The sequence below is a fragment of the Schistocerca gregaria genome, chromosome 2 (genome assembly GCF_023897955.1).
Source record: "Schistocerca gregaria isolate iqSchGreg1 chromosome 2, iqSchGreg1.2, whole genome shotgun sequence".
Classification (NCBI taxonomy): Eukaryota; Metazoa; Arthropoda; class Insecta; order Orthoptera; family Acrididae; genus Schistocerca; species Schistocerca gregaria.
The window spans coordinates 316,761,047-316,783,666 of NC_064921.1; the positions used below are offsets into that span (position 1 = coordinate 316,761,047).

General features: G+C 42.3%; 1 protein-coding gene across 1 annotated transcript in view; it reads right to left on the reverse strand.

Moving 5' to 3' along the window:
* LOC126336940 (PHD finger protein 3) overlaps positions 1 to 22,620 on the reverse strand; it is a 240,225-nt gene that overhangs the window by 91,937 nt on the left and 125,668 nt on the right. The window contains 1 exon segment of the mRNA XM_050001117.1: positions 4,274 to 4,552. Within this exon segment, the coding sequence (XP_049857074.1) occupies positions 4,274 to 4,552 (279 nt within the window).

The window sequence follows — 22,620 nt, forward strand, 5'->3', positions numbered from 1 at the left end:
AGGGCGCGAGTACATGGCCGCTGGGTGGGGGGGGGGGGGTCGGAGCGCGAACCTCGTCGGCTGGGTGGGGGGGGGGGGGGGGAGCGCGAGGCTCGGCAGCTGGGGGGTGGGCGCGAGCACGGCGGCTAGAAGGGGTGGGCGCGAGCTCGGCGGATGGGGGGGGAGGGCCAAGCACTGCGGCTGGGGGGGGGGGCGGGCGCGAGCCGGCGGCTGGGTGGGGTGGGCACGAGCACGGCGGCTGGGTGGGGTGGGCACGAGCACGGCGGCTGGGTGGGGGGGTGCACGAGCACGGCGGCTGGGTGGGGGGGTGCACGAGCACGGCGGCTGGGTGGGGGGGGTGCACGAGCACGGCGGCTGTGGGGGGGCACGAGCACGGCGGCTGTGGGGGGGGCACGAGCACGGCGGCTGTGGGGGGGCACGAGCACGGCGGCTGGGTGGGGGGGGGGTGCAAGAGCACGGCGGCTGGGTGGGGGGGGGTGCAAGAGCACGGCGGCTGGGTGGGGGGGGGGGTGCACGAGCACGGGGGGTGCACGAGCATGGCGGCTGGGTGGGGGGGGGGCACGAGCACGGCGGCTGGGCGGGGGGGGGGGGGCACGAGCACGGCGGCTGGGTGGGGGGGGGGCACGAGCACGGCGGATGGGTGGGGGGGGCTCGAGCACGGCGGCTGGGTGGGGGGGGGGCACGAGCACGGCGGCTGGGTGGGGGGGTGGGGTGCACGAGCACGGCGGCTGGGTGGGGGGGTGGGGTGCACGAGCACGGCGGCTGGGTGGGGGGGTGGGGTGCACGAGCACGGCGGCTGGGTGGGGGGGTGGGGTGCACGAGCACGGCGGCTGTGTGGGGGGTGGGGTGCACGAGCACGGCGGCTGTGTGGGGGGGGGGTGCACGAGCATGGCGGCTGGGTGGGGGGGCACGAGCACGGCGGCTGGGTGGGGGGGGGGGCACGAGCACGGCGGCTGGGTGGGGTGGGCACGAGCACGGCGGCTGGGTGGGGTGGGCACGAGCACGGCGGCTGGGTGGGGTGGGCACGAGCACGGCGGCTGGGTGGGGTGGGCACGAGCACGGCGGCTGGGTGGGGTGGGCACGAGCACGGCGGCTGGGTGGGGTGGGCACGAGCACGGCGGCTGGGTGGGGTGGACACGAGCACGGCGGCTGGGTGGGGTGGACACGAGCACGGCGGCTGGGTGGGGTGGGCACGTGCACGGCGGCTGGGTGGGGGGGGGCACGAGCACGGCGGCTGGATGGGGGGGGGGGCACGAGCACGGCGGCTGGATGGGGGGGGGGGCACGAGAACGGCGGCTGGGTGGGGGGGGCACGAGAACGGCGGCTGGGTGGGGGGGGGGCACGAGCACGGCGGGTGGGTGTGGGGGGCACGAGCACGGCGGCTGGGTGGGGGGGGCACGTACACGGCGGCTGGGTGGGGGGGGGCACGAGCATGGCGGCTGGGTGGGGGGGGGGCACGAGCACGGCGGCTGGGTGGGGGGGGGCATGAGCACGGCGGCTGGGTGGGGGGGCACGAGCACGGCGGCTGGGGGGGAGCAGTGTGGCTGTGTGGAGGGGGGGAGCAGTGTGGCTGTGTGGAGGAGGGGGGCAGAGTGGCTGTGTGGAGGAGGGGGAGCAGTGTGGCTGTGTGGAGGGGGGAGCAGTGTGGCTGTGTGGAGGGAGGGAGCAGTGTGGCTGTGTAGAGGGGGGAGCAGTGTGGCTGTGTGGGGGGGGGTGCAGTGTGGCTGTGTGGGGGGGTGCAGTGTGGCTGTGTGGGGGGGTGCAGTGTGGCTGTGTGTGTGGGGGGGGGGGTGCAGTGTGGCTGTGTGGGGGGTGCAGTGTGGTTGATGGGGGGGAGCTGTCTGGCTGTTGGGGGGGGAGCAGTCTGGCTGTTGGGGGGGAGCAGTCTGGCTGTTGGGGAGGAGCAGTCTGGCTGTTGGGGGGGGAGCAGTCTGGCTGTTGGGGGGGGGAGCAGTCTGGCTGTTGGGGGGGGGAGCAGTCTGGCTGTTGGGGGGGGGGGTGCAGTCTGGCTGTTGGGGGGGGGAGCAGTCTGGCTGTTGGGGGGGGGAGGAGCAGTCTGGCTGTTGGGGAGGAGCTGTCTGGCTGTTGGGGAGGAGCAGTCTGGCTGTTGGGGAGGAGCAGTCTGGCTGTTGGGGGGAGGAGCAGTCTGGCTGTTGGGGGGGGGAGCAGTCTGGCTGTTGGGGGGGGGAGCAGTCTGGCTGTTGGGGGGGGGAGCAGTCTGGCTGTTGGGGGGGGGAGCAGTCTGGCTGTTGGGGGGGGGGAGCAGTCTGGCTGTTGGGGGGGGGAGCAGTCTGGCTGTTGGGGGGGGAGCAGTCTGGCTGTTGGGGGGGGGAGCAGTCTGGCTGTTGGGGGGGGGAGCAGTCTGGCTGTTGGGGGGGAGCAGTCTGGCTGTTGGGGGGGAGCTGTCTGGCTGTGTGTGGGGGGGGGGGAGCAGTGTGGCTGTGTTTGTGTGTGTGTGGGGGGGGGGGGGGGCAGCGTACCACATGGGAGGAATGGTGGGGCCTAAATAAATCTTAACGTGGGGGGGGAGGGTGCATGTTCACAAACCGCAATTTCCTGAAAGCGAAGAAGAGAAACACAATGATTACCCTATGCAGAGAGTCAATGTCTAAAGATTTTTTCTCTCATATTCTGGTTTTAGCACTCATTCCTTTACCACAGCTACATTACTTGTGTGCAAAAATTAAGATCTTTTTGTAGTGAAAATCAGAGCACACATTCTCCGGGCTGACAGTAGAGCATGAAGACAATGACTACTTCGAAGTTGAAATATGTCACCTTTCGAGTTATTTGTACTCAAAACGTACACATTTTGTACAGCTCAAGAGAAGAACATGGCAATTGGGATAACCCAAGTTCCCAGAAACTTCACTCAGTGGAAGAAGGGTCAAAGTAAGTGAATACTACATGTCTTGGCTTACTCACAGATACTTGAGCGTTTCTTAATAAATGACAGTCAAAGCTTTAGAGGTATTTTCCTGGTACTTCATGTGCCTTTTAATGGGCAATATCTTCAGACGAAATTATGGTGCAGAGATTAGTGTTGGATCTTCCTAATTTTGTGCCCCTTGTTCGAAACTTGATTAATACTTATGCTATTGTTTTTCATTTATATACCTATGCCTGATGAATGTTTTCCACAGTATATTGATATAACATTGTCCTTATTTGTAAACTATAAATGGAGTCACAAATGATGGTGGTTGTATATACGCTTTTTCTGTGCTCCTACATCACATGTATCTGATACCCAATGAGTGATCAGTAGTGTTTTGAGCACTCTGTTGTGAATGCTGTAGTTGATGCGGGCATTAAACGTGACTGTAGCGAGTTGTTTGCTGAATTTGTATTCCATCTGTTGTGAATTGTCAGTGCTGATGGATATTGTAAGTGATGAAGTCTACATAAACAAATTGCAAGATACACATTTTCTTCGTGTGGAAAACACGCGCATGAGTGTAACACAACTGTTGCTTGAAACTGTTAACAATGCAAGCTCCGTCAGTGCACTGACATGCATGAAACACCACTGTTTGCGGACTGGACTATAACAGTATTTCAGATGAATGAATTAAAAAAAAATAAATGAGAAAATTAGGAAATATTGTGGGCGAGTGGTTTTGGAAAAGTGATTCATTATGCATACTTTGCTGCAAGACTACTGCCAACATGCGAAATCTTCACCCATGTTAGGACTCTTTTTTTGTGTGAGTGTGATTCATATGAAGCAATGTTACTATGGCAAACCTGCCTTCGTGTGATGCTCGTGGTGTTTGAAATATCTGTGTTTCGAATGTTTCTATGATTGGTATCATCCAATGGAATGCACCAAATCTTCCTAAAGAATAAACATATCAATGAAACATAAGAATATAAGAGTTGATATGAGAATGAAATATCAGAACATGAGAGTTTAAAAAGTTTGTAATCCTTCAATATATCATACACATACCTGTTACTGTATTTAATAAATGTGTGACACTTCTTGTAATTTTACAATTAGTATAATGCCCTTGTATCCCCTAATTTGATAAGAAACATTCACATAGTAAAATTCTACGAACATGGGTAGATAAAGGAAAACAATAAAAATAAAATACAATAATTGGGTTTTGAACATGGGGTGTAAAATTAAAAGACCATAACTAAAATACTCTATACGTAACACGCATGATTTTCTGCAAGCCAGTCTAGTCTTAATATGTTTGTGAATTAGGGAACAATGCACAGAGGCTAATCTAAATTGAATAATCTAAAACTTGTTGTAGCTTACCTTTTTGTGTGAAAAAGTTAGCCCTTGTCCAATGTGTACAGAGGAATTCTTATCATTTGGAAGGATTAAAGGCTTGATGAGAGGAACAAGTGAGGCAGATGGTGAATTTGGTGGTGGTGCAGTTATATGTCTGATTTGCTGTACCATCACCAAGTTATTTGACGTGTCTGTCCCTGTAACTGGACCACGACCTGATCCTCGTCCTGAGCTAGCACCACGGTAAGACAAAGATGATCGCGCAGAACTCACATCCTTCCGTGGCCGTCCAGGACCCCTTCCCTAAAAAGAGACATTGGGAAGTATTTTTAAATTCTGAAATGCAAGCGCTAATTTATCCTGTAACACCAAAAATAATGTGTTTTATTGTAAATATATGCTACAAATTTCCATTAACAAATGAAACCCTTACAAGAAACGGAAAATAAGAAACAACTATTTTTTTCATTAAGTAACAACAAACAGTAATGAGAGATTGGAATCTGTTTTAATACTACATTTTCTCTATGGAAAATGAAATACAATCTCATACAAGCAGAACAAAACTGTAAAATCTGGCAGTAGTTAAACAATGATTATTTGGTGTTACGGAATGTCATTTTACTACATGGAAGGTAAAAAAAAAAAAAAGACACTTAACAAATTACAGCTGCATAATGTATAAGGACTCAATTGTGAGCACCAGTCTCACACATTGTTTTAAGTAGGCCTGCCTGTGTGTGGGCCTAAACAGGTCAAATAGACTAGGACTATCTAGAATACTTGAGATGTTTTGACTGAGCCAAAAGATCCACAAACAGTTTTAGGCTACAATAGATATTTTGGACATTCAGTAGTATAGAACGCACCTACAAAGTTGATGCATCAGGGATTCTGCACAGAGACAAAATACTTTGCAGCAAAGCCAGTTTACTTTATGTCAATGTTCCCTACCATTTACTACATGCCCCACTATATGCACTTCTCCCTTCTCTTTACAAAAGTGCACTCCAATATTACCACTCACACTTATTTAGGTAATATTCATTGTATTTCCTCAGTCATTCTTTCAGAATGAATGTTACAATGGCAAAGAAGTATGTTGTAACATATAGGCTAACATGAAAATTAACATGCCTCCTTAAGTTTGCTTAATAGAGAGAATAATGATTCTGGCTAGTAATGTTTCCAATCACATACTTCCTCTTGTCATTGCATTTCTTCCATTCCACCTTTGCATATGCTCACTACTCCATTTCACTACATGAAATGTGGCAATTTAAAATGGGAACTACTGTAAAGAAACTGGTTGCAAAAACTTGAGTTCATTTCTACTTTTTGACACTAAAATTTACTTCATTACATGTGGGCACAGGCCAAGCAAAACAGTGTGAATTATTGGTTTCAAAACTGTTTTAGACCTTTAGCAAATTAAAAGTGCAGAATTGAAAAATGTATTACCCAAAGTTACCTATCAACTATAATAATAATAATATTAATATTACATGTTACACTGTTCCCATGGTGGATTAAAAATTTTGACTGCTCAAAATCATTTTGGAAAAAACAAATAGGGAATTTTTATACAGCACTTTCTTTGTCATTTATATTATTCGGAATACGTCACAAACTTCATAAGTAATCTATAGCTATGGTTCAGTAATTCTGTAAAGAAAATAAAAACTTTTTAATCCCCTCCAAACTTTACACCATGTTGTTAATAGTGGCTAATACACAGAATATTGGAAGATGTAACTGTATATAAGGTTAAATTTATCTCTGTAGCTTTGCAACAACCTACAAAAAAAGTATCAAATGAATAAGCCAAAATATAAGAATGAGTACAACATTCATCATTTAAATGACAAAGGAACAACCATGTATCTTATAAATGAATGAGTTTATAAGCAGCAACAGGTTACCCAATGGCCCTGTTTTCTCTTCATATACTACTTTCAATGTCATATTGATAAAACTGTTTCTTGTAGAAAACTTTGCACAGAATACCGAATACGAAATTATGCCGAAACACCCCTTTCTACTATGGGAAGAAGAATTCAAGTAAAACATAAAATTTCCACTTTGGGTCTCATGATGCTAAAGACTTCTGGTATTTACTGTTTTGTGACCTAATATAATAATCAGTTATAGATCAAATAATGGCCTGGATCTCACTCTATAAATGCTTCGGTAACATCTTGCATTACATCAATACATAAAACTGTAAAACCATGTTACGGTTAGCATTAAATTTACATCCACTAATCTCTCAAAGATATAGGAGATAAGTTTAGATTTTTAACAAGAATAATTTAATACTCCATAAGACGACAACCTAAAATTTGTGTTAAACACACTTTTTGGTAATTTTTGGCAAATAAGGAGGTCCTCATACTTTAAAAAAAATTCCTTTAATACGAACTTAGTTCCCAAAAAAGACCAAATGTGTGTTAAACACATTTAAAGGAAATGGCATGTGTTTCTTTAAGAAAATATTTCGGGTGTATTGCAGTATAAAATTCGACGCCCAATTTAGTTGCAGTCAGTCTCACTACGAACAAAGGACAACTCTCCACATAGAAACCAACCCTCCTTCCAGAAATGCAAATCTTCCACTTCCTCCACAGCGTCGTGGCGTTTTTGGAGTTATCAGTCCCCTAAGAATTCCTATCTTGTGCTAACCTCTTCCTATAGGATTGGGATGTATTCCAAATTCTGTCTTTCTATACACTTTTTAATCTCTAGTAACATGAAATATATTCCCTGATATCTTATCACTTGCCCTATCATCATATCCCTTCTCTTCTTGACAGCATTTTCCGTAAGTTTCTTTCTTCACTGAATCAGCAGTGAGCCTCTTCATTTCTTATCTTGTCAACATTCCTCTATAGCATCACACCCCAAACACTTCAAATCTCTTCTTTTCTAGTTCCCCCTCCCCCAGTCATAATACATTCACACACCAAGAAATGCTGCAGCCCCAAATACATTCTCATAAATTTCTTCCTAAAATTGAAGGTCTTTCTTTGATACTGGCAAGACTTGTATCTAGCAGGAATGCCCTCTTTGCCTACAATAATCTGCTTTTTTATGCCCTCCCTGCTTTGTCTGTCACACATTACTTTGTTTCAAAAGTAGCACAATTCTTTAACTTTGTCTACTTTGTGGCCCCCCAGCTCTGATATTAAGCTTCTCATTATTCTCATTTCTGCTACTCCTCATTACTTTGGACTTTCTTTGGTTTAAATTCCATACCTATTCTGAGTTGATTAGACTGTTCATTCTATTGCACAATCTTGTGCTTCTTCACTTTCACCGACGATAAAAATGTAATCAAGAATTCTTAGCACTGATATCCTTTCATCCAGAATTTTAAAACCAGTCTTGAACCTTTCTTTTATTTTCGTCATTGGTTCTCTGATGTATAGACTGAACAGTGGGGAGAAATATTACATCCCTGTCTTACAGTAGGGAGGAATATTACACCCCTGTCTTGCACCGTTTTTAATCCCAGAAGTACAGGTACAGTTACTGTAGTCTTTTATCAACTGTAAAGTAAAAGGGTTTCTTGTGTCTTCGCTTCGTATTCAAATTGGGATATTGCCCTGGCCCCCTGTGTGGAGTTTGTTAATAACACATTGGGCTGCTGAAACAAAACACTCAGGAAGGACCAAAATTAATACCATGTTAATGAACAGGAAGGAGATTGAAGGTGGCCTGGTGAAAGAGAGAATAGGTACAAACTGGACCTGGATGCATTACACAAAGTGGCATGAGAGGACTTAGGCACCATCCATACTGAAAATGCAATTATTTTCTATGGTAAATGTGGCCAAGGACATGATCAAGGTGCAGGATTCTGTAAGAGCAAAGATATGGTGGCTAAATTTACTAAGTTTCTGTCAGTTAACCCAAAAATATGACTGATTGCAGATAAGAAATAAAGTAAATTGTTATTCTGAATAAGGACATACTAACAGAAACAAGCACACCACACATTGAATATGCGTTCAATGCAAAGGTGGTAGTAGTAATGGATGGTACACCATACATATGATAACAACAACAACACAGCTAAAACTCAAGGAATGATGATCACAGAAATGAGTTTGAGAATACGACTGGTTTTGGAGGCTGTATGCATACATTAGTATGAAGGATAGAAGCACACGAGATGTGGCTAAGAAAAGTTTTCATTCAGGGCAAAGCCTAGCTTGAAGAGTTACACTAAACAACTCAATCAATCTTCAGAAGAGCCAAGAGAAAACTCATTCACAACATAATCAAAGAAGCCAATGTGTAATAAGAATAAGAAAGTATACTGTGAACCACCACCTCCAAATCAGTCCTACACAATGTACGATCAAGGTAAAGGTAAAGGTGAAAGTCAGAAACTGCAGTTACTACTGTCTTAACTAACTTCTGAAATCAGGTAGTCTTTCAACACAAATTAAAACTCCAATTACATAATAAAAGATCCTCATCTAAGCCAATGAAGAAACAAAATTATCTACACATATTCAAATTAAAAATTTTAAGGAAAATCTTTGAAACAGTAGGTCTACTTCTGTTACAACTGCACATCTGGCATAATTACAAAACTGAGGAAATGTCACGAGTGCACTGGGTCGGGTAAGGAAAAAGTCATCCAAATAAATGGTTTATGATGGCCTTCCAAGTTAGTGGATTTCAAGTCACATGAAGAAAGACCAATTGGCAAACCAAGGCCAAGATGGAGTGGCAGAATCATGAAAGATCTGAGAGAAATTCGTATGGAAGTTGACTGGTTACAAAGAGAGGCTGACAAGAGCTAGCAGAGAAGAAACCTGGTTGCAGTGCACAGTCCCATGGGCCTGACTGCAGGATGACAATGACGACATTCCACTACCTATTCTGCGGGTAGTGTCAAACGAACGGAAGGAATTTTTCTCTGCACCAATCAACCCCCATGTGGCAAGGAAACATCACCCACAAGAATCTCCTAACTGCATAACTAACCATGACATTTCCACCTACATCATCTAATAATAAATACAACAAGAAAACCAATAATGAGACTTTCTTCTCAAGTGACAGGCAATGAGGGTATTAGTATAGCCATGCTAAAGGACCAAGCCGATAGCGTAATACCTGCCTTTGCAGACATATTTAATTTTTCTGTCGTGAATGGATTATATTCCACTTCATGGAAAATAAGCAAAGTCCAACATATTCCGAAGATCGAAAACCTGCAATCACCTTGTGATTACTGACCAATCAGCATATTACCTGCTGCTTCCAAAGCCCCAGAATATAAAGGATATTTAGAAATCCCCATTACAATCTTCTAGAGCTTGTAGAGGGGAGTCAGTTCACAATATTCTGAATATGAAGCGACGTCCGGATACATATCGTTTCTGTTCGGATACATATCGTTTCTGTTCTATGATGGTTTCAATTCAAATGTGTAAAGCGTCCACGTTTGCTGAGAGAAAGAGCAAAGTCTTCAGAGATTTCTCCTGGTATGCAAAAGGGTAGAGGGGATGACATGTACTATGTCAGCAGGTCACCTGATGTCATTTAACTTCTGCCTTGTGACAAGATCTATTCAATGCCTACACATCCCTGATACAGTAAACATAGCTCAGTACATGTTTTCGGAATACACTGACACATTACTTGTGTATGGCACAGCTTGAGGTACCAGAATAGTTGCTAGTCACCTGTATCACAGACATTTTCTGTGACATAGCACACCATAGCACAAACTTTTTGCCCAATTTCCGCAGTGGCTCAAAGACAGTTACCTTCACTATGAGGGGGTGCAGGACAGGTGCTCCATGGCACCACCAGAAGTTTGTATTTGAAAATGTACTGTATTGTGTTGAAGAGAACCCAACAATGAGCACGTTCAATGGGTGTTGGTCGCAGTATCGTCTGGGATATTCTGTGTGCACAACAATTATAACCATATTACTCATAAAGGGCACATGGTATGGATCCAGCTGATTTTCCACAATGCCTACTGCATGTGATTCCTACACTGCTGGATCGACACATCCCTGTTTCCATGTAAAGTTCTGATCACAGACAAATATAAGTTCACTAGGAACAGCTCTGAATTTGCAGAACAACCACATCCACCCTCATGCCATGCATTTTCAGGGATTTCAGCATGGGTTTGATATTAATGTTGGGCAGGTATTCTGGACAGTCATGTGATTGGGCCATTTCTCTTTCCACTCAAGTTAACAGGTCCTGCATACTTTATCTTCCTACAAAACATATTGGACATGTTTTTGGAAGCTGTGCTGCAGATTGTCCATCAAGAAATATAGTTTCATCATGATGGTGCTTCACCTCACTTCTCATGTGCTGTTCAGATAAATCTCAACAGAGAATATTGTGGAAGATGGATAGGCCTTGGCGGTTCATTGGTGAGGCTGCCATGATCACCAGATTTAACTCGTATGGACTATTTCTTGTGAGGTCATACACTAAGTTTAATTTACGAGACTCTTGTGGAGACACAGGAAGATCTGCTGCGACACTAGAAATTAAAGAGACACCAGGAGGGGATGGAGTGTGTTCATCAGAATATGCTCAGAAGGCGCCATGTCTGTAACAAAGCTGGTGGTCACCAAATTGAACTACTGTTGTAAATATCAGTACCATTTTATATATAGAGTATGCTGGGTTCTATTTTGTTTTGGAATATCGTAAACACGCAATGTTTAGGTGTTAATGCAAAACAATATATGATTATGTGACAAATAGATGTTTCATTATGTTTTCTTTTAAATTGTTGCCCGAAGATTCCTCTAGCAGAAGCGGATGAGTTAAGCACCCGAAGTGAAACAGTCATAGAACAGAAACCCTATGTTTCCAGATAAAGGTTTCTATTCAAAATATTATGTACTCACTTCCCCTCTAGAAGTCCTAGGAGTTTGTACAGGAAATTCCGAAGCCTATGTTGATCATGACCAAATTACTCAACACTACTGTGAATTCACCTTGACTGACAAATTATCGGCCCAGCTTTCATAGACACCTTAGCACAAACACTAGATCAATGTAGGTAACTGATGAGCTGAAATATGCCATGTACAACCACGAGGCCACAATATCGATTTTACTAGGTTTCAGCAAAGCTTTTAATACTGTCAACTTTGACATACTGCTCAGAAAAATGTGACCACTGAATTTCTCTGATAGTACCCTGAACTAGTCTGATATCTACATGAAAAACAGACAGCTAAGTGCTGTCTGTAGGAATGAAAAATAGTCCTGAAAACATGTTCTTTCAGGAATGGCACAAGGTTCAGTCATGGGCCCACTTTTGTTTTCCTGGTTTGACAATGATGTTCCATTGGTTCTGTATTCCTGTAAACATCATTTCTATGCCAACCAACTCCAGATCTATCTAAGTGCCAAACCTGAAGATATACATACTGTGATTGCCCAGATAAACAATGATCTTTCTTCACTGGTAACATGGGCAAAAAAACTGGAGCTTAAACTACACGTAAGAAAGTCGCAAGTAATCTTAGTATTCCTTCATAAATTAGTAAACAGAAGTCTGCAATCAATTTATGGCATCCAAATACTGTAACCAATATCAGTCAAGAACTTGGGTGTAATTTTGTATGAGCATTTAAATTGGGCAGGGAATACTGTCACCACATGCTGAAGACTTCCACTTGCCTCCATGCCCTCAAAAAGTTTCAGAATTTATTTCCACAGTATGTGAAACACAGACTCCTGCAAGCAATTATTCTACTGAACCTCCGTTACTGTGGTGTAATTCAACTGGTACAAATAAAGGAGGGCTACTCACACTTTAAAAAAAATCCTTGGGAATTTCAGATGTGAGGGGGATGATGGTGTCAAGAAGCCCCTGATAAATTAATGGTCAGCAGTTATGGGGGTAGCAGGTACCACAATAATGAGTTTTCTTTCCTCTCAGCTGAGCTATATAGAAGCCATAAGCAGTAGTTAAACCACAGTTTTAAATACTGATAATTTATAGAGAATAATATTCATATAATTAACACTCTGAAATATTAAGTACTTTAAACTCTGTGATTTATAATATTCAATTTCAATGCCATGTTAGAAACACAGTATTCCCTGACATTTCCAGGTTAAATGCAAATCTCCAAGAATTCCAGGTTTTCCAGAAGAATTGCCATCCAGAATTAGTGAAAACACAAGACAGTTAGAGCTAATAGTGTACACTTGTGTGGATGACATCTGCAACATTCGTCGATATGATCCATATCCGTGCTTCATACACCCAGATAAGTTAAGTGACTACCACATGCTATGTCTACTTCAGTGGCAACTCAAGGTGCAAGCAGCTCAATACCTCGCCTCAGAGATTAAAAATCTTTCATGCAATCATAATGGACACACAAGGTCTCACTTATCTGGTGTCCTAGCTGTGGTGATTCATAAGACAAAAACATTGGCACTGCTGTTCCCCTATGGATCAAGGTGACCTGCACTCTTTGCACAATTCGAAGTTCTGCTACTTTTAAGAAAAAGTTGAAAAAATTCCTCCTGTCATCCATGTAGTGCATCCCCAAAATTGACATATATATGGCCAATTTCCACTCTGTCAAGAACAAAAGCCAATGTCAAATTCTCTCTCTAATATGCAAACCACATCACCTTCTCCTCCCTTACACTCTTTAACTGTGTGTTATGGCATCCATTACTGCTAGCACACACAATTAAAAACCTACCTTAATGTGAGCTCTAATTATTATTGTACTTCCCATATACTATGTTTATATTTTTTATTATCTGTACTACAGTAATTTTTATTTTTTGAATTTAGTATAACATGCTTCTTGTAATATATACAATGTAAAATATATAGTAAAGCCTGGTTAGATGTAAGAGAGGGCCTTATGACCCTAATCTTGCTAAGTTAAATAAATAATAATCCTTACATGAAGGCACAAACACTGCATATACCCTTTCAAGAAATAACCAATAGATAGCAGCAAAGTGACTTTTCCACAAGCATACAATGGTCAGTGATCCAGGTTTTTGGTTTTTTTTCTTTTATTTTCAATTAAGTAGAAAATGTTTACACAGTTTTAAATCAACCAAAGTGATATCCTGCAACAAGCATAATTTGCAGTGTTAACAAAACTAAACTGAATTAATCCTCTTTTTTTCAATATTAAGAGTATGTAGCATTTTCTCCTTGCAGTTTTGTCTTCCAGCAACCTCAGGGTAGACGGGATTTTGATAAAACTTCTCACAATGTAACAACGGAGTTCAAAGTCAAAAATCAAATGTGTGTCAAATGTCACAAATAGTTCCTTAATCATGCGAGTAGTCTTCATTCAATTGTGTTGATGTACTACACCACATTAACCACTAAGTATCAAAATATTTTTGTCGCCTGAAATTTTTTTTACAAATTACGTGCAACTACATAACACTGTGGAATTCGACCCAGACATTCTTACAAGAGCCACCTTTCAAGTTTCTACATTTACAATAATAATAAAAATAATAATAATAAAACAAACATTTCTGATGCAAATAATTTTATTGATTCTGAAAATATTCACTTTTAAAACTTACACACTTTTCCATGTGTCTGAACCAATTCAATTGGGAACATATTTTTCCTTTAGGTAAAACTGAATGTGCTGCTGTCTTCAACACGCTTAAGGATGCCTCTATCTCACAGCTCATCACATGCTTATCCACTTCAATCATGTTACACATGGCATCAATGGTATTTAAAAAAAACCTAAATTTTGGCTGATCTCAACAAAAATTCAACACTGAAGGAAGCAAAACCATAACAAAATTCTACAAATCAACTATGTTTAATGTTCTATGAAGGTGATCGATTAACACAAGTTGAATGAAGCAATTCAAGGCATTGGTGTCAAGAAAGGCTTTCACAAAAATGATATGAAAAGAAACACACACCACATTAAAACTTCTATTTTTTACAACACTGTTCTTTTAAATCCTCAATGTAAACAAACTACTTGGCTAATTTCTGAGCTTCCATTGCTTTACCAACAGCAAATAACAAATTTTAAAACAATATAGCAGAGGTCCTGAGTCGCAGATAGGCACAACAAAAAGACTTTCATAACTAAAGCTTTCAGCCATTGGCCTTCATCAACAACACACACACACACACACACACACACACACACACACACACACACACACCTGCAGTCTCAGGCAACTGAAACCATACTGCAAGCAGCAGTACCAGAGTGTAATGGGAGTGGCGACTGGGTGAGAGTAAGGAGGTGAGGGATAGTATGGTGGGGGTAGAGACAGACGGAGGGGAGAGTAAAAAGACTGGGTGTGGTGGTGGAATGACAGATGTGTAGTGCTAGAATGTGGACAGGGAAGGGGCTGGATGGATGAGGTCAGTGACTAAAGAAGGTTGGGGCCAGGAGGGTTAAGGGAACATAGGTTGTATCAGGGAAAGTTCCCACCTGCGCAATTCAGAAAAGCTGGTGTTGGTGGGAAGGTTCCATATGGCACAGGCTGTGAAGCAGTCACTGAAATGAAGGATACCATGTTTGGCAGCATGTTCAGCAACAGGGTGGTCCACATGTTTCTTGGCCACAGTTTGTCGGTGGCCATCCATACGGACAGACAGCTTGTTGGTTGTCATGCTTACATAGAATGCAGCACAGCAGTTGCAGCTTAGCTTGTAGACCACTTGACTGGTTTCACAGCTATCCCTGCCTTTGATGGGATAGGTGATGTTAGTGACTGTACTAGAGTAAGTGGCGGTGGGAGGATGTATGGGACAGGTCTTGCATCTAGGTTTATAACAGGGATATGAGCCATGAGCTAAGGGATTGGGAGCAGGAGTTATATAAGGAGGGACAAGTATGTTGTGTAGGTTCGGTGGACGGCGGAATACTGCTGTGGGAGGGGTGGGAAGGATAGTAAGCATGACATTGTTACATTCCACCCTGGATTTTCCATTGTCCGATTTAAATTTTAAAACAGTAGTTATGACATCTCATCTCAACAATGAGGTATAGTGCTTGTCTGTAAACTCATTAAGGTGACTCCTGTACAAAGTAATAACACTTTAAATTCTGAAGTAATAATAATATGAACAGTGATTACATATTTTACACACTGTGAAAAATAAAACTGTCCTCCTTTCTCAAGCAGCTATGCTTCAGGCGAAAACCCACAACAGCAATAGCCGACGGCAGAAATGATTTTCAGAGTTATTCAACTAAGACAAAACACAAGAAGCAATTATATAATATAACTTTTGCGGTAGAAGTTACTAACCACCAATGGTATTTCAATTAACAGCATCACTGTCAGTACTGAAAATGATATCGAAATCTCAAATAGTTTCAACAGTTTTAAAATGTAGTTATTTTAAAGTTTGCATTTTGGGGAACAGTCTCCAAAGAGAAGTAGGTGAAAATGCAACTCATGAAATAGTTGGATTACATGTAATTTCTCTTAATAAATGGCTTGCATTAAGTAAAACTGAAAATAAAATTACTTTCTACCTGATGTGCTGAATGTCGTAAAAGATACCGCATTTCTGAAGAGAGACACGTAGAACTTCCAAGTTTCATCACATTAAATCAACACTAACAAGCATGATATAATCTGCACAGCGACTTAGCCCATTACTGCCCATACCAAAACTGAGTTCATAGTGTAGTTTAGCTCCCTGTGGTTCTAGTAATGCCAACAACTACCCTCAAAGGTACATATTCTATGCCTTTCAAACTCCAGCATTTTGGATTGGACGTTAGGTGTGTTGCTGTTTCATTCCCCTCACACATGGTCTACACTTGGGGGCGTCTTTCCCCATACCTTTGTGTGTAGATGTCTTTGTAAGTATCCCTTGGCCAGTCATTAGTCCTGCCATGAGATTGAGCTCTTTCATGTTCAAGTCAATTTCAGCCATCATTAGCTTTCCATGTTTTTGTTTAACATCCTACATGCTGTCTCCTGATCCAGCTATGTAGTTTTGGTTTTACCATCACCTTAGTGATGGTTTGGACAGGTTCTGGTCCACTAAATGGAGATGTCACACACATCCTGGCCAGCCTTCAGCTTGTTGACTGTCACCGATTCCAAGGACCCACAGCAGGTTTACACCACTGCATTCCCCTAGTCTCACAAAGGCAACATGACATTTTATTACAATCTCTGATCTCACTGCAGAGGATAATTGAAACTTCAGAGCTGCTTGGCTGTCTGCATAAATATAGAAGCTACCATTCTTGTAGTGCCTACTGAAGTTCTTGCCTGTGCACATTCTGACAGCAGATATTTGCACCTGAAATACGATACCCAGCTCACAACAGGTTGTTCTCTCTGGTCTAGCCTGGAATCGGTACACCCCAGCTCAAGTGCCTTCATATGTTTTCGACCCATTAGTAAACTAGATTGTCTCCGAAATGGTTCATTATTCCCTCAGTTTCTTCTTCAAACTATATCACTGAAAGGTTCATTGAAGTTATTGTACGGTCAGTCAACATTTCCCCAACTATTCCTATAATTACCATTCACTATACTGGTGCGAGATTCTGGATATTTTAAGGAGTTTTAAACCTGTAGCACCCTGCCTCCACTGCAGCCCAAAGGTGGACTGGAGAAATGTCTAGCACAGTCAGCAGGTGTGCTGCTAATGCCGCCTGTTATGGTTAACCAGGCCAATCTCTGCACCGAGCCGAGCTCCTTAACAGTCACCTTCTATTGCACTTTATATTCCACCATACCATAGTCCCATTTATTCCACTTTAACATAGACCAACAAATTATCATAGGTCTTATTACAATAACATCTGTAGCTTTTGTCCTGGAATATACATTGACTAGCCAGAACATTATGACCACTGACATACTATCGATGTAAATCTGTTCAGGTGATAGCAGGGTCATCTGGTAGGGAATGACTGCTAGTCAGACACACACACGGTGCATCTGGTATCAGTGAGCATGGTGTAGTACGTGTAGAATGGGGAAAACACAAGAACTATCTGAGTTTGACCATGGGCAGACTGTGATGACTTGGAGGATCAGCATGAGCATTTCACAAATTGCATGACCTGTCAGATGTTTGAGGAATACTGCAGTGATTTTCTCCAACACATGGTGAAACCACACCCAGACATCATGGGGTTGGGCAGTCACCCCTCATTACATATGCTGGACATCTTAGGCTGCGCTGACTGGTGAAACAGGGCAGGCAGAAAACTGTGGTGGGACAAACAGACTTTAATGCTGGGCAGGCGACAAATGTGTCTGAAAACAAAGTGCACCAAACATTCATAATGATGGGCCTCTGCAGCAGACAACCCATGCATATCCCAATGTTAATACCATGACATCAGCAACTACAACTGAACTGGAAACATGACCACTGGCACTGGACGTTGGTACAGTGGCAGAGTGTTGCTGGGTCTGATGAATCCCAATACTTTCTTCATGATGCCAATGGGAGGGCACAAATACATTGTCTTCCAGGGCAACAGCTCCTTGACACCTGTACTGTGAGATAGAGACAAGCTGGCAGTAGCTCAAGTATGCTCTTTGGAACATTCACATGGATATCCATGGGTCCAGTGGAGTCTTGCAAGGCACCATTATGGCCTAGGAGTATTATACACTGACTGCAATCCATGTACACCCCTTCATGATGATCACATTTCCTGATACAAGTGGCATTTTTCAACAGATCACAAGACCGAAAGTGTTATGGAGTGGTTCACGGAACACAGTGTTGAGTTCCAAATGATGTGCTGGCCCCCAACTTGCCACTTCCGAACCCGATCAGACACACCTAGGAAGTGATTGAATGTGGCATGAGGGCTCGTCATCCCCATCTACAGGAATTAGGCGACATGTGCATGCAGAATTGGTGGCAACTCCCTCCAGCAACTTACCGAGGTCTTGCTGCTTCCATGCCACTATGCATCACCACTGTTATCCATGTCAAAAATGGACGTGCTGAGAGAAGCTTAAGATTCCAGTATCTAATGGATATGCTTGCTCATAAATTATACTACAACAGTTTTCTCAGAACTGACACTTTATCCTATTTTCTGCAACAGTTTTACACAACTTCAGTGCACATTGTGCAATTGTTCAAACAGTAATAGCAAATTTGACAAGGATTACTATGACCAAATCTGCTGCATGTCCTTCACAAACGTAGCCTCTAGTTCTTAACTCTTCAACGAGTTCATTCACCAGCATGTTCCACAGTAGTGAACACACACACACACACACACACACACACACACACACACACACTTTTGATAGCCATTTTCCCATTCAGCATGGTTGTTTTCACCACCCTACTGAGCATGGTCTTACTCCACCTGTATATTGTCTGTATGCCGTGCTCTTAAGCAGTTCTAGCCATGGGTAAGAAGGTCATATTACTAAAAGCCCACTCAGTATCCAGGGAGATGCCAAGAGCAATTTTCTGAAGTGTACAGGGTTATTCACCATCATAAGTTGGTGAAGTGCTGCTTCACATGATTTGCTCGGTTGATGTGTGTGTTGATTTACACGTTATCTCTTTTTTCTAATGTTCACATTAACAAGTTTCTCAATATCTATATAAGAAAGAGGGCAGACTGATCATTCTCATACCTTTAGCCTTGGTATGATCACTGGCTTCAGAATGAAAACAAAACTCACTCACCTCCAAGCATTAGGAACGATTCCTGCTGCTGAGATGACCTTACATAACTTACAAAGCAATCTATTTATCCCTCTCTTGGTTGCTGCAGTAGAGCTGGGAAGATTCCATCTTTAATGGAAACAGTCCCACTGCCTACTTTTAACAAGTACAGTGAGTTTTTATTTGGAATGAAACTACAGATATTAAAATAAACACAATTTCTGAAAAACTTCATGTAAGAGTTTATTTTCTTTATGACATGCTATATCTCAGCTGTCAAGAAGATTACAACATTCTGAATTTATTGAAGATATACATATGTGCTTTTGCAACCATTTTCAGCATAAGATAGACAACAGGCTCTGCAGTACATTCTATGCAAATATTTAATGTTCACAGTATAATAGAGATGAAATTTTCTGTGAACCTACATAAATAAGTTGCTGGATTTGCTTACATCTACACCTGAATCAACATCGACATTCATAGTCTGCAGCAACTGTGAAGTACATAGCAGACAGTACTTTCTACAGTACAGTAAAAACCTGTTAATCTTGAATCTGAGAATCTGGCACATTCAATAATCCGGCATCGCTTTATATATCGTGAGTGAAGAAACAATAACGCATAAGTAGCAAAATAAAAATTTTACACGAAAGACAAAAAACTGTCTAAAATGCCTAATACATTTCACAGCAGTGCTAAATTTGCATCATAGTACTACAAGGAAATATTGGATCAAATAAAAATATGAAAAAATACGCTTTAGAAAGCTTAATTATGGCACAGTATTTATGCCATGATCTGTTACTTATGTGGTATTTGTTTGTCAGTCTCCTGGCATGGCTTGACACATTTACGTCGGTATTTGGTGCTGAAAAAGCTAGTAAGAACATGTTTTGGAGCATTAATCATTTTTTATTGAAAGATTTCATAGAAGTATTTTAAAGAAATATACCATTTGCATAGTTCCAATAATGTCTGCACATTTCTTCAAGAAAAATCCTAAATGTCACTCAAAGCAGCAACAGAGTATTACACTGCAGTGATACTCATCACACAGTTACCTTCACAATAATTTTCATTCATAATGAATGTTGCCATAATAACTATGACAATCTTTAGGAAGAACAGATTTAAGATGTTGTAAATTAGCCCATTTGAATTTCTTCATTTTCAGTCTTTCCTTGTATAGTTTCGGGAAGCAAACACCTCCAAGAATTTTCCTCAGACTCCTCCGTGATTCTTGCCACACCTCATTAAAAGAGCACATGTAGTAAATAATACCACTGGGCGGTACTGTAGTGCCCTCAGATCAGTAACTGTAGGCTCAATTTTTTACAGCTCTTCCAGGCCTAACTGAGTCATACAGCCACAAACTTTCTTTGGGTAGTTGATGAAAAAGGAATAATCTAGGTAATGGGCTTCATATGGCTGTGGCTTTTTTCACACTTCTGTAGATATCATAATGTATTGGCTAGAAAGTGTAACTTCACGTCCTTTAAGTTTGCACTCAATGGAACTGTGAACTAAGTCACATTCCATCTGTGTATGGCCTTTCTCAAAAAAATTGTGGGTAATCAATACTCCAGTATCAATTGCTAATGTTAAAAGAGCATTTGATAATATCACATTTCTGCTCCGATATGTGCAGCCATCACAATACAGAATGACTTGAACGGGATCTTCCTTAATCATTCTGGATAGGGTGTCCACGATGCACGAGGCAAAACATGATGCAACCAAATCACCTTGTGTTTCACCGTACCAGTAACATACTGCATCACGACTTTCTAAATTATACATTGTAAAGTTATTAACAGCCAACTTTGTTTTATTATAAACTGCACTTGCACTTAAAAATGGAGCTACTTTCACGAGGCCGTGGTGTACACTGAGCAGAGCTTCTTTCCTGTCAGCATCTTTTTGCATCCTTGCCTGCTCTTTCTGTTCTGTGTGTTGCTTCCACATGTATTCACTCAAGTTACCAAGCCTGTAACTACAACACAAGTCGCACTGGTCTTTCTGGGGGGGGGAAAATAGGCTAATATTACCATCTTCTAAGATCAAATTAAAAGTAGCCCAACTTAATGGGGACACCTTCTCTGCATGACATTTTTCCATGGAGATACAGCTGTTGTTTGGAATGCTGAATAGGCTCAAGGTACAACTTTGACGATGATTTCCTGCAGTAATGAGACAGAAGTTTTGGAAGAGAGTGCATCAATTCTTTCATGAAAGTTCTCTCACCTTTCTTCTTCATCTGTTTGATTCGAGGTCGTGACGAATCTGTCTCAGGGCTCATGCCTTGTGTAGAATTATCCAGCCAATATCGGACAGTCCATCCTTGAATCCCAAGAGCACTGAGAAACATCTTTTTGCATACTTTATGTTTCCCCAGCTTATTTTTCAAATGATAAATAAGCACCACTTTTCTCCTGTATTTGCCAATGTTATTCCCTGGATGTATGGTTGGAATTACGTCCACCAAGTTGATAACATAAACCTTCCTCTGATCCCATGACATTGTTTCCCAACATGTATTAAATACTGCCTGCGTATCATCAGCAGAAAACTGATGACACTTCCTTTAAATGGATTTCTGGCACATTTTTGAAGTACATGTTGGACCTCATTTTTGTGCCTCTCTTGGAGTATCATGACCAATTTTACCAATTTGACTTTTTTTTTGTACCCAATATATATATATGCCTGTTCACGCATTCTCAGAATTTTATTGGCATTTTTCTTCCCAACTTCAGCATGTGGTTTAGACTTCCTTTTCCTGTCACTGCTTACATTGCATAGCAATGAGTGTGAAGTACTGTCGTCCCTATTGGAAACTGATCGTCATCTATATCGCTATCCATTATCACAAATGAAGCTACAAGCATGGAACCACTTTCGAGCACTGTTAAATACATAATAAGGCAGTAACAATGTGCTGTGGCTGCACGCGCTTTTGTATTTACGGGGTATTGTTTACACTATCCATATATTTTAAATAGGTGGTATTTAATTCTCTACAGTTCCACGGTACTGCCATCCATTTATTTGCTGTGTCAGAGAAGCGGTATTGTTTTAGATAATTTTTCATGGTAAATAATTAAAAATTCAGCATTATGGCGTTAGGAGCAAGTGCACATATGGTCAACGACATCATCTGACTGAAAAACGAAAAATCGGCAATTTGTCAGTTAGGGGGCATTGTTTCTTCATCAACAATATACTGGTGATGTAAAGTGTAATCACAGTTGATGCTGTTCTATACTGCAATTGAAGTACTGCTGCATATTGTTGTGGGAACGTTTTCTCCCAATTAGGAAATTGCTCTTGGCATCTGCCTAGATATTGAGTGGGCTTTTAGCAATATGAACTTCTAATCCGTGGTTAGAGCTGCTTAAGAACATGGCACGGAGACATGATATACAGTTGCAGTAAGACCATGCTGAGTAGGATGGTGGAAACAACCATGATGAATGGGAAAATGGCTGTGTGTGTGAGAGAGAGAGAGAGAGAGAGAGAGAGAGAGAGTGAGAGTGAGAGAGAGAGAGAGAGAGAGAGAGAGAGAGAGAGAGAGAGAGAGAGAGAGAGAGCATGAGCGCAAGAAAGCACCCCTCTCAAAAAAGTGTGAGTGAAATACAAACATGTTAATGGGGTTGAGAAACTTTATAGTAGAAATAAGATTATGGAAGAATATAAAATTGATTCTTCA